Here is a 13,711-nt window from a genome sequence, read left to right on the forward strand (position 1 = left end):
CAAGGAATCAACAGTATATAAATTAATACTATTTCGCTTCTAAATTGTTGGTAAAATACCTGTCGATTCCAATAACAAAAATAGAGAAGATGAAAGGGAAAATACTTGATTGAAGATCTCAAACTCACAGTCGCGCCGTGGAACATAATCCACTGCCTTAGAAGCGAAATACGCCACCACCGGTACAAGTTTCCTGATGGCGCACGCACCCCAAGTTTAACGCAACTCTCCTTCGTAATTCGTGTACCCGAACCCGAAGCGTGGAATTACTCAAGAACTGTTCAGATCTCAAGGGTAGGTTTTTGTTTTTGTGTTTAGATTTCCAGAGATAACAAAACTATATATCCCTCTTTGAGGGCTTAGGAGAGTGTATATATATATATATATATATATATATATATATATATATATATATATATATTGTACAAGGAAAGGATATGAATGAAGCAAACAAGGCCTCCACGATAAGCCCACGAGCGGCCGAGCTCTCGCTCTCATATGAGCGAGCTATCGCTCGGCCCTGCCGCAATCAACAATCCTAGTGAGCTAGTGCGCGAGCTATAGCTCGCACCTACCGCAAGCAACAAGCGCAGCGAGCTAGCACGCAAGCTATAGCTCGCACCTGCCATAAGCAGAGCAACCATACAAGCTACCATCCGAGCTATAGCTCGGACTTGCAGTAGCTCATATGCCATGTGAGCTACAGCTCTAACGCTAGCTCGACCTTGCGTAGTCTACTTGCCATGCCATCTATAGCTCTCTCGCTAGCTCCACTGCTAGCTCGGTCTCGCGCAACTCACTAACTTGCTTGACACACCACTCCATCATCAACTCCTTGCACACTCACTTGGTAAATATCCGATTTGCATTACTAGAATTGTAAAAACTCCAACAGAAATTGTTGAGGTTGCTAGTTGAATGGAGAGAGTTTTATTTTATAGAAAATTCTACCACCTCATTCTACAACCCTATGATATACTGATATGCAGCAGCAGTCTGACAAGTAAAACATATTTTGATGTAGTAGTATACTTCTGATTCAGATCTAATATTGTTGTGCAAAGTAGATTTCATACAGGTATTTTTCCGCCTTTTGGTTTACACCTGATAGAGAGATTGCTCCAATATTATGCTAGTAATTATTATGAAGTACTTTGTACAAATTATTCAATGTAGTGCACTTAATATAATATTTTGTTGATAGAGATTGTTTAATGTACAAGTAGAGAATTTAGTCAATTTTGCATCCAATTATACCTTTTCGAGCCTTAGGAGTCAGACCTCAAGGTGTGGCTTAAAGACCTTTTTTAAAATATTCTTAACAGTGTTAATATATGCAAATATGCAATGTTGTGCTTCCAATTGTACAAAGCGCTTTTTGCATTCACAAATATATGCTCAAATTGAGCTCAATATATTACATTATGCATACACCAAAAAATACGAAGCCCATTAGTTGCAACCTACAACTAAGTGATGCAAGTGATGTTTCTTGAAACAGATGCATCTATCATCATCTCTTCAAGACAACGTCAATCAACCAATTACACAACATGATATGGTTTCTGAGAAGAATAAGCTTATATACCAGGTGAGAATGATGCTAGCTTCTTTTGACATTTCTTTCAATTCTCTGCCTTAAATATACAAACTTGAGTAACAATTGATACATTTCCTTCTGCTGCAGGTTTATGATTCCGATCCAAACAACTGAATTCTCTGCTACTGTTGTATGTTATCAGCTGTCTGAAACTAAAAACAGGTAGGCATGCCCTGTCTCCAGTGCAGAATAACCATAATGGCTGCACTGTGAGTGAGAGCCCCACCGACAACGAATACATGAAAGATCTGATGACTGTGGCCGGCAAGATCAAAGAATCCTGGTTTCCAACGTTCAGGAACGCGATTGACATAGAACCAAACTCCGATTGCATATAAAATACCCATAAGAATCTCATACCCGAGGGCTACTAACACATGTGGATGATCCCAAAAGAGTGCAGCTGCATGAACAGCAGGGATGAACCCTGTGAATCCCATGCCAAGGAAAAGGGAGACTCTAAAAACACGAAAATCAGGAGAGGAAAGAGCGGGAGTGAGAAGGGTGATGATTGCAAGAACACCGAGAATGGTGATGGAAGTGAGATAGAGAAGGCTAGACAAAGGATGGCAATAGAAAGAGTAGTACACTGGAGCATAGTAAGAACAAACTATCATGATTGAGATTCCTGCGTAGTCTAGGCGCCAGAAGAAGCGGCTCAAGTGGTTAGAATGGCAGGCTAGGAGATGAGAGACTGAGCTGAAAACCAAGCAACACATTGCACCTGCTAGGAAAAGAAACCAAGGCCACATCGGTACGAGTTCTGCTCCTCCTGTGCCAGTGTCCAACAGTGAGGACTCTGAGAAGTGCCTATAATTTTCACCCTGCAAGAGAGAAATAAGGCGATTTCAATTCATGAATTAACCAAATAGTACATGAATGTTTCAAGCCAAAGTAACAAGGCAAGGTCATATTTCAGACTACACATTGTGCTGGAGCCTATGATTAAGCCAGAACACAATGCTCGGCCAACGTGCATAACCTTAAAACGACATTTTTATAAATAAAAATTATGACACCACGTTTCTTGTATGAATTACAATGTCTAAATCGACCTGTATCCATCTTTTGAATAAACAAATAACAATACTGATCGTCATCCAATCAAATGTCAATTCAAGTTTCACAACCACAAGTCACAATCTTGGAAGACTTCAACAACACTAGACTTAATTTTTTCTCGTTCATGTTGACACATAATTTTTCTAGTGAAAATGACAATAATATACAATAGTATAAACTTCTCTTTCCAAGTACAACCGTTGATAAATTAAAGATACTTGTACAGTTATAGAATTTTGTTTATTAGTTGATAACTTGATATGCATAACTATAAGTCTATAATTATAATAATGTAGTAGTACCATACTACTATCCCACGAAATAAATTTAAATTCAGGTTGTATATATATATAATTAGAAAGGACACAAACGAACACACAATTATAGTTTAGAAAACAGGCTGTCTAAATTATTTAAACAACAAAAGCTTCAGTAACACACATGAGGGACAAATACAAAAGAAGTCGTCAAAATCAAGGCCCCCATTTTTTTCACTATTTGTATCATTCGTGGGTCATTATCTCCACCCGGTCACATGGTGGATGACTGGTTGTGATAAAATAGAAGGATCTAGGAGGCTTATCTCGGAAAATTGGAAATTAAAATTTTGTCACTTCATGGATTGATTTTGACACGCCCTTTATAAAAGTATAAATTTTTGTGTTTTACTCGCAGGAGTACGTCTGTACGTGCCAAAATCTAATTAAGGAGTGTCATTTGGTGTTTCTGTTTTTTTATAGGCTTGATGGCAATATTGAGTTGAAATGATGTCAATTGACCCTAATGACTCGGTTTTATTCCATAATTTAGTTAAACTAGATCTACAAGACCTTATCATGAACCACCCCGACCCTAAACTTAAAATGAACCATTGATACAAATATGTAAACAAGAGAAGCATTACTCACCGGACTCGCATTATTTGAGCTATTGTTCCCATCCATCGTTAACATGGTCATTAATGGTGTCGCGATAATAGTAGTCCTGAGCCCAAAAACAAATACTTAGATTCCACCCTACATTTTTTCTAATTAATTGCATACAAAAAATTGAAAATTAACTATGTAATATTTATATTATACCTATTGAGATAAATCTAACAAAAATTTACTCCCATACTTAATTATGTATCGTCTTATACTCTTATACACATGTGTAAAATTATGGTCAACGTTTTAGTTAGATAAAGACATATTAGACCAGAGGTTTATAAATTAGACCAATGCCTTATTTCAAGAGACTAGATTCTTTATCCTATACCACTTACCTTGCATGAAATATATTATGATTGATTCATGATGATAATGAAACAATGATATCTTTTCTTTCTTTTTTTTTTCCTTGTTTTGATCATGATATATTTTAATTGTATTATTCTTTTTAGAAAAAAAACTGCCTAAAATCAAAGCTGCTGTCGAACACGCCTTAAATAATTTCAATGAAGAAAGATTCTTGTACATTGTTTATATACTCCGTATATGGAAGTTGTGCATTTCACACACCCTTCACCCTTGTGGGCCGTGGCACGGCACATATACCTCATGTCATGTACGCGGCGGTGGGAGCACCACCATTTCAGGTTGACCATGCTAATTGCCGGAGACAAATAGTATTTTAGTTTTTGTAATTACAAATCGACCGTTAGTTTAGCTGACAGGTCACAAGTGTATCTAATTATTAATTTATTTATTTTTTTTTTGAACGGTATCTAATTATTAATTAATGTACTTGTATTAAGGAAATGCCACTATTTTCCATGAATTGTCAAGAGTCAATTTGACAGTGCATGAAAGTTTATAATAATCATTTTAAGTACATTATAATAGCACTGAAATTCCTTGGAAATGTGTTTATCTTGTTTTCTGTTCTTACTCTTTCAACAATATACGTAGTATTCCATACCTTTTGTTGGCTTAGTTCATTAAGGAAAAAAAAAACAGTAAATTTCATATACTTCGTAATTAAAGTGTGATAAGATTTTTAGCCTTATAATTTTATACAATTATATAACTTTAGTTTACAACTATATATGATTTAATTATACAACGACAATATAACTACCAATCCAGGCCAGTTAAAGAAGGATCAAGTGTTAGACAAGTGCATTGCATCACATATTGAGGAAAAAAACAAACACTTTAAATTAGTTGCTTCTTGTTCATGTCACCGTAAATTGGTGTTTTAGTAGTACCAAAAACATCAAATTTGATATTTTTAGCTAAATTTGTTTCCCTATTGTTACCTAACTATTTTTATTTCCTTTTTTTTATCACCATTACAACTATAATTGACACTATTTTTACGTAATTGTTTATCTTCTTATCCATCACTCTTAGAGGTACCTATATTTAATCTTATCTTTACGTAACTATTACTGTTTCTTATCCATGGCTACATTACCTTTTCTTACACGTACAATTCTATATGTTATCATCCATCACTTTTAGAGCTATATTTAACCTTATACTTACATTACAAAACTATTTTATCTTTTATCACTCGTACAGTAACACTCACTTAATATTGTTTTTACCGGACTACTTTTACTAGTATTTTATTACCACCCAACCCCCTCCCCCACCCCACCCCCACCCAACCCCACCTCTTACATACAAGTATACAACAACATTGTCAACAATGATCTATGGTTTATACAATTTTTTTAAAACTTAATATCCATCACTCTCAGAGCTATTATAATAACATTATTTATATTTTATACTACCAAACTAATATTCCCTTCAACAAAGACGAATTTTGTTATAGAGAAAAAAAAATACCTGAAAAAACTAGAAACAGGTCCGCCACCCTTGGCACCCTCCATCAAGCTTGCCAACGCCATCGCCGCAAATATCAAAAACCCTCCCAAATGCCTGTTTCATATCATAACAAACAAAACCAAACAATCAAAACACAACTATTAAGGGACTAACCATCAAACTATCATCACAAGAAAATCATTGAATAAAATGAAAACAAACTAAAAAGAAAAATGATGAAATTAATTAAATAAAATACTAACGTCCAAATATTGAGCGTTTCATTATGCCAACAAAAAACACTAAGAAATGTATCTTTCAAAGGCCATTCACAACGATAATAATCCAATATATATTCATTATCTTTCAAATACTCTGGCAATTCCTCGTACTTCACCAATCTCTTCTCCACCCTTTTCTCCCTTATCCTCATCCTCATTGTCGTCGTTGTTGTTGTCGTGGTCGTTTTACCTCGTTCGATTTTCTCCCCTCCGTTGACTGCTCTGCGACTCATTTAATCTCGATGTTTCGAATCTGATCGGAGTTTTCGCCGGAGTTATTCACGTTTCCCGGCGAGGTGTCACCGGAATGTTGAATCTCCGGCGAAGTCTTTATCTCCTGAAATAACTAGACTCAGCTGTTGTCTCTGTTTTTGGGGGAATGAGAAAAATGGTGGCAGATTTATTTGATATTTAAATAGAAAAACAGAGAAAGTTTATGAATGATTTAAACGTCAACAAGGTTTATGGTTGGTTAATTTTTGGTGATAGTTAGTCTATTTTGGTTTTACACGTGGCTTTTTTTTATTGTGGTAATTAGCATGATTTAAAAGTCGACACATTTTATTCTTCGTACAATTGAGTGTAGCATATTATTGTTTTTTTTATTGTTTTTATATTTATTACGAAGTACTTATTACGTGTTTCAAATTATTGGTATCCACAAATATTTCATAACAATTAGGCCCCGTTGATTACTTCACTTTATTTTTACTGAAACAAAATTATATTTGCTGAACTTAAATTATTTTTACAGAACTTAAATTAATTTTAATAAACTGAAATTATTTTTGCTGAATTGAAATTATTTATACTGGTTTTCTATTATAATTCTTCTTTAAGATAACTGAATTTTATTAAACTAAAATTATTTTTACTGAATTGAAATTATTTTTAGTTAATATTGTTTTTTTAAAGGTGAATGAACAGGGTCTTACTGTACAATAATTTTTTACTCTATTTGTATAATTGTATACTAGTACCTACATTAGCTACTTCGCAAGTTTTAAGGCATGTTCACATTTACTGAAGTGAACTGATTGAAGCTGAACTGAACTGAAAAAAACTGAAATGAATATTTTATGAGAGAGGGAAATTAGGAGCTAAACTGAAATGAACTGAACTGATTAGAGCTGAACTGAACTGAACTGAAATCAATAATATATACAAAAAGACACACAAGCAATGACACGTGTCATTTTCTGGTGTGTCCTTAGTTTTTTTTCATTTTATTAAAAAAATATTTTAGAAACAAATCTTATACAATACATACATAAAAATAAATAAAAAAAAACACAAATTTATACACAAATAAAAGATTTTATGTATATTTCCATAATAATATGTCACCAACTATATAAACATAAGTAAAAAATAAAAAAAAAATAGAGTTTTTTTTATAGAATTTGTGTCAAATATTACAAGAAAGATTCTATTTTTATTTTTATTTTAATTATATATTAAAAGCTTCGAGAAAGTAATTCGAATATCAAGTATTAAAAAATTACTTAAAATAAAATATTTGGTTTATCTTTCCAAAAGAAAAATTTAACAACTTTAAATTTAAGCAAAAAGGAAAAAAAAATAAAAGAAAAAAAATTCTTAACATAATTTTTAATGTCCTACGTTTTAATAAATTCATTTGGTTAATAAATGATACCAATGCAATTTGTTAGTGAAACCAAATATATATACAAATATATATGCATATTAACAAATGCATATTTTTAAAATCATGTCTTTCCAGTGGACAGTGGCTAATTATCACCTTTTAAATACATCCGGGTGCACGTAAAGGTATGCGTAGGCAAAAGTAGTTTTAAAGAAAATATACTAACTAACAAGCTCTTTCATAAATTAAGCATAATATTTAAATAAATTTTTATTTTATAACTAGATGTAGTGTTATATGAAACAATTATTAAAAATAACCGTGCATGGCACGGGACCTAACCTAGTTAAGTAAATATGAACAAATCCTTAATGTATATTAATGGAATTACAAATATATTAATAGTTATAAATGGTTGTGATTAATCTAAAGCAAGGGGAGTGTTATTACTTTAATTTATTATTATTATTATTATTATTATTTCCTTCATTTTTAAATATTATTTCATTTGGAATATATATTATTGAGAGTTTCTATTAAGATTTTTCTGGATTTGTAATTTTCAAATATATCTTTTTATATTTTTTTCTAGTAATATACTCACTCCGTTTTTAAATATTTGCTCTGATTCATTTCTCCATGCGCGGAGTTTTTGGAGAAAGTAATAAAATATGGAGGTAGTGGGGTAGTTAAGAAAATAAAAAGTAATGGAAGAATAAGAGGAGAGAGAGTATTATGTTGGTCCACCGAGTGTGAGAAATGAATTAAATATTACGGAGTATAAAAGCTTTTCAAAAAATGGAGCAAGTATTTAAAAACGGACGGGATAGGAAAGTGGAGCAAGTATTTAAAAATAGAGGGAGTAGAATAGGGTAACTTTTGTATACATTTGGTGTACAATAAGTTACTGTATATTGGGGGTCACTTTTACAATTTTTTGGGTAACTTTTATCAATAAATCATAAATATATTTCGTAACTTTTAATTATGTCAGGGTAACTTTTATTCATATTAGGGTAACTTTTGCTTATTTATTTAAACGTTTGTCTTGAAATTTTAATTAGAGTACAATATTGCATTAAAATAAACGAATCAAACAAATTCTACAGGTTTATGTTTTTTTTAAAGGGATATTTATGTTTATTCTTTTATATTTTGAATATTAATAAATTCTCAAATAATGAACCTTGTTCACACTAATTTATTGTGGACCACTAACATTAGAGACTATATGATTTTTTTATTAATAATTAAAAAAAAGTCACTATATTAAAATAAAAGTTATTATATTGAAATAAAAGTTAGAGTGATATTATAAATTTATAAGAGGTTAATTTTTTTAATGAAAATTTTAATATAATGGTCAATATGAATAATAAAGATCACTATGTTAACATTAGTTCACTATTCAACATAATGTTGTACTTTAAATTCATAATAACATTAAAGGTCATGCAAGTTTTACAAAAAGGTTATTATGTTAAAAATAAGGTTACTGTGATAAAATTAGGGGTCACTATATTAAATATAATGATAGTTATGTGTGTATAAACCTTGGTCCACATTATTGTGGACCAGGTCCATGCAAGATTTTCTGTAAACATAAAATATTATCTTATGAAAATTAGATATATTCGTTTAAATGTTTACTTTCATTTGTTTATATATTCGTTTAAATGGTTCAATTTCCTAACGTTGTTTCCCTTTCAAAACAAAATTCCTTTACGTTAATAAAGTCGCAAAAAACCAACAAAGAGAATAAAAATGAACATGGGAAGTGTTACTATATATCGTCGATTTGTGTAATAAGGTACTAGATTCTAGCTAATTTAGTGAGGTCGTTGATTGTGCGCGAAACAATAAAGGGATTTTTTTTTTGGGGGGGGGGGGGGGGGGGGGGGGGGAGATTTCGTTGGGTGTGTTTAAAGGGATTATTTGACCCAAAAAAATGAAGAAAAGGCTTTAAAGTAAATTCTAAAGTAAGAAATTTGTGTTACACTATTACTCCAAATGTAATCTTGCTTGTTCACTTGCAAGAAAGTTTTTCCTTTTTCATTGGCAAAAAGCATGAGTTTTTGGTTTTAAATTGGTCAAGAGGGAACCTTATTATCATGATTCATGACTTATCATGAACAAAGTAATTTGATATGCAATAATTTCATATATGATGTGTTTTTTAGCTTTACTCTTTTTAAACATTATTTCTTTAATATTTATTATCTATTGCTTAGATCATTTAGCAAATACGAGTATTGTTTTGATGATCTTTTTAATAAAGTAATATATTTATAATAATAACATCTATACTAATATATTAAAAGACGTTCTTAAAAACGTCCACGTGTCACGTACCCCTCCTTCACTACGCCATATCACTCACTCATCTACTCATTACGTCCATATGTTTTTCATTTCACTTTAAAAAAAAAAAAGGTTCACTACAAGATTTAAACACCCAACTTCTAATTCTAAAACTAAGTATCTTACCTCAAGTTATGTGATTTTTCATGCAATCTTTTGAATACAAATTATTAATATGTTGTAAATGACAATATAAACAACAAATTTAATTACAAGAAAATTGAATCATAAATTACAATGTATATTAATTATTAGTTTTATGTAATAATTCGATCTGAGGCATCGCCGGAGCCCAAATCCTAGCTAGTCATTGATATCATGATACGAAGTATAAAATTCCATTAACCTTATTTCATTTGATGATTTAAAAGGGATTTCTAAATCCCGACTCCTAGCCAACTAAATGTATGAAGTATTGTAGTATATATCATACTAGAATGAATTTGTTTGTTGTTGGAATATAAACTTAAGTCTCACATGCGTGTAAAGGAGGTTATATAAACGGAGGGTTGAGAGAGATTTAGAAGTGTCTCACAGGGGTAGATTGGTCATTTTATGTGGGATTTAAATTTTGTCATTTTAGATTCAGTGGTACAAAATATAATTTTAGTGGTATTTAAAAAAAGGTTCAAATGTCTAATTAGACTGTCAAATAATACCATTACAGCTCAGTGGTACTCAATGCGGTTTTAGTGGCACTTATAAAAATCCTCAGTCAGTAGTTGTGGTCTCAATTTTTTTTTGTCGTTTTTGCACATGAAATCATTTCTGAAAAGTTTTAGTGGCGCCCACATCACTTTTTTCACTCTTCCTAGTTATTTTAATGGTTTTAATGGTTATGAGACATTTGCAGTTGTCTCACAACCCTCCATTTTTACTTCCTCCATGTAAAGAATATGGAAGAGTTTTCTTCGGAGTTCACATGTCTCCATTATTATAATAAGGCTTTTCAAGGTAACCTAAAATAAATTTATGCAAACTAAATTTTGGTCTATTAGGAAAATTTGCATCAATCCTCATAAAACTTTGGGGTGAGAATTCATATAGCCTCCCCCCACTTATAAAGAGCCTAACCCACAAACCAGGTTGAGTTGATGATGTGAAAGAGTCGAGGTTTTGGCTAAGTAGGATTTTTCTCCTCCAATTTTTTTAAGAAAACAAAAATATTCTCCAAACAAATTAAAAGAGTTTCATTTGTTCAAATTATAGTCACATGAAATCTTGTAAGTTAATTTTCAATATGTATTCAGAAATTATAAACTTTGATAGTGAGAGATAGCTCAAGTGGTAAGAGTTTTCCTCCCAATTTCAAAAAATCCTAAAATTGATTCTTATCCCCGTATTTGTGGCTTTCTAAACAACAAAAAAAAAAAAACTATTTTAACGTGATTCAAAAAGGTGAACTTTTTGGCTTTCTGCAACGCCAATACTTTTTAGTTTTTCTTAACTTGAAAACAATGGACGTAGTTTCTCCACGGTTTAAAGACTTTGCCCAAAATCTCAAACAAAATTTTGAGAGACTTGAATTGCTTTATGGGCTACACAACGTGGGCATGTTGAGTCGGAGTTCAATTACGTTAGTGTACAGAGCAATCAGCAATGGGCCAACAGAAACTTTGTTTATGGATTTGTGTATGATTTTTTGAAAACTATATATGCTTACAAGTTACAACATCCACCACCCAATATGAATTTGCTGAGCCAAATTTAGTAAATTACACAACCTTTTGGTTGTTATAACTTACTAGTATATAAACTTATATGGAGCAGACATATAAAGATAATGTTTTTTATCTAGATAACTCAATCATGTAGTAGGTTCAATTCTCCCCTTGATAAATCTTTTTAGTTTTGCATGAATGTTGGCAAAATTGTATTTAAGGTGGATGTGCAATAGATTATTTTGAAATTTGTATGACTTTTATATTTAGGGCCTGTTCCGATTGACTGAATTCAGTTGAACTGAACTGAACTTATTAATTAGTGATTTTTAACTACGAATTAGTGATCTTTGATTATTTATTGATTATTTATTACTATACATATGTGTATATACAAATGTACATATTATTAATAATAATAATATTATTATTATTATTAATTATTGATTATTATTATTATTATTATTATTATTATTATTTATTGATTATTGTTATTATTATTATTATTATTATTATTATTTATTGATGATTATTATTATTATTTATTGATTATTATTATTAGTATTATTATTTCAATTATTATTGTTGTTGTTGTTGTTATTATTATTATTTATTATTATTATTATTTATTGATTATTATTATTATTATTATTATTATTATTATTATTATTTATTACTTATTGATTATTATTATTATTGTTGTTGTTGTTGTTGTTGTTGTTGTTGTTGTTGTCGCTGTAATAAGAGCTTAAAAGAATGAAATTTGGCTTTATATCATTAGCAATATCATTACACGTAAATTAAGAGCTGAACTGAACTGAACCGAGCTGAGCTGAACTGAACTGAGCTGAACTAAACTGAACTGAACTAAACTGAACTGAACTGGACTGAATTTCAACGGAAGAGAACAGGCCCTTACTGTGAAATCGGGATGACTTTTACATTTAAGAAATACTTAAATCATTAATGATTGATTAAATTAATCAGTATTATAGGGGAAAATACCTTTATTTTCAAACTTCTAAATTTCTAATATAAATAATTTAAAATTCTCTCTTTTAATCCAAATATTCTCAAAAATGTAACCTGGACTAATTAATTCAAATTCACAAGCACCTCAATGCAAATTCGTCAACAATCTCTTTCAAGCCCAACATCATGTGTCATTTTTTTAAACTTCTCTATATATCCTTTCCTTTCTCATGCCTAAACTCCATGAGGGGATGTAGCAACGAGACAACTATAACTAAAGAAGAAAGGGAAGCACAACAGTTATAACATATTGAGGAGATATGAGGGAAAAAGTTGGCTTGGACTATAGCAAATAATGATGAAGGCTACATCAACCCCTTAAGAGACATAAAAAGAAGTACCAAACGAAAAAATAAAAAAGTTGAATCCAGGACTATTAACTATTAAGTTGCTGTTGTTGTAGTCAATTCATACATCAACCCCTTATGAGAGATTGTTATAGATACTCGAATGCACAGTACATCTATAAGTATTTTGTTCTCATGTTAATGATTGTTTTTCATTTAATCATCAAATGAAGAGTAAAAACTAACCTTGAGTTAGTTGGGTGCACGGTGCACCTGGATGTATATAACAAATTACACAATTTATCTTCTATTTATGTTATAAGCGTAATTTTTATTTATATTTTAATTTTTTTGTAAACATGATTGTCATATGTGCTACCCAAGATTCTTACTTATACATCCCAATGGTTATAGGTTAAAGTTGGTGAATATAAAGTCTATGCAACAACAAATTTGTGCTTAAATGTGTTATCTTACTTTTCTCTTAACACGGCCCGTGACAACTTCACACTTGTATTCGGCCCAATTTAGTTGTCCTACAGTCGAGGTCTTGTAGCCCAACTTGGAGTTCCATCTCACCAATGACTAATCTAGTGAAGGAGCAACCTTTATTTATTTTATTATTTTTTTTTTAATTTTTTGAGTAAATGGGTAAAGGAGCAACCCTTACTTGATATTCCTAATATATATGGAATAATTAGTTTAATAGGACGTTTTTGCAATGTAATACTTCTTCAGAGATTTGAGCCCTCTAGTCGAAGCAAATGCTTCATTTGGTTTGATGTAAAATATTTTCAATGAAAAATTAGTTTTCATGGAAAATATATTTCAAGGAAAAGCACAATTGCAAATTAGTTATACTTTGTTTGGTTGCATACAAGAAAAGTTTTAGAAAAATCAAAATAAGAATGGGAACGTGATGAGGATGGATGAGAGGGAAGTAAAAAAAAAAGAGGTAATTAAGGAGAAGAAAGGAAAATGTGGCTTCCCTAGGTTTGTAAGGGAAAATATTTTTCATCAAATCAAACGGGGCCTAAAGCTGATACTTTGTTTCCTACA

General features: G+C 31.1%; 1 protein-coding gene across 1 annotated transcript; it reads right to left on the minus strand.

The window, feature by feature from the left end:
• Positions 1–1,362: 1,362 nt before the first annotated feature.
• Positions 1,363–6,442, minus strand: LOC110715859 (heptahelical transmembrane protein 2-like). Its single transcript, XM_021894480.1, has 4 exons — positions 5,685–6,442; positions 5,443–5,535; positions 3,571–3,646; positions 1,363–2,424 (listed from the first exon to the last, which is right to left on the minus strand). The coding sequence occupies exons 1-4, from the start codon at positions 5,933–5,935 to the stop codon at positions 1,753–1,755; spliced, it is 1,092 nt and encodes a 363-aa protein (XP_021750172.1). The 5' UTR covers positions 5,936–6,442; the 3' UTR covers positions 1,363–1,752.
• Between the last annotated feature and the right edge of the window lie 7,269 nt (positions 6,443–13,711).

Source organism: Chenopodium quinoa, unplaced genomic scaffold (assembly GCF_001683475.1).
Source record: "Chenopodium quinoa cultivar QQ74 unplaced genomic scaffold, ASM168347v1, whole genome shotgun sequence".
Taxonomy (NCBI): domain Eukaryota; kingdom Viridiplantae; phylum Streptophyta; class Magnoliopsida; order Caryophyllales; family Amaranthaceae; genus Chenopodium; species Chenopodium quinoa.

Bases quoted from the DNA above. Each gene is read 5' to 3' on its own strand.
- LOC110715859 (XM_021894480.1), bottom strand. From the start codon at position 5,935: ATGAGTCGCAGAGCAGTCAACGGAGGGGAGAAAATCGAACGAGGTAAA. The intron at 5,536-5,684 runs GTTAGTATTTTA...GATATGAAACAG, and splicing joins GAAACGCTCAATATTTGGAC to GCATTTGGGAGGGTTTTTGA. The intron at 3,647-5,442 runs GTATTTTTTTTT...TTTTGGGCTCAG, and splicing joins CCTGTTTCTAGTTTTTTCAG to GACTACTATTATCGCGACAC.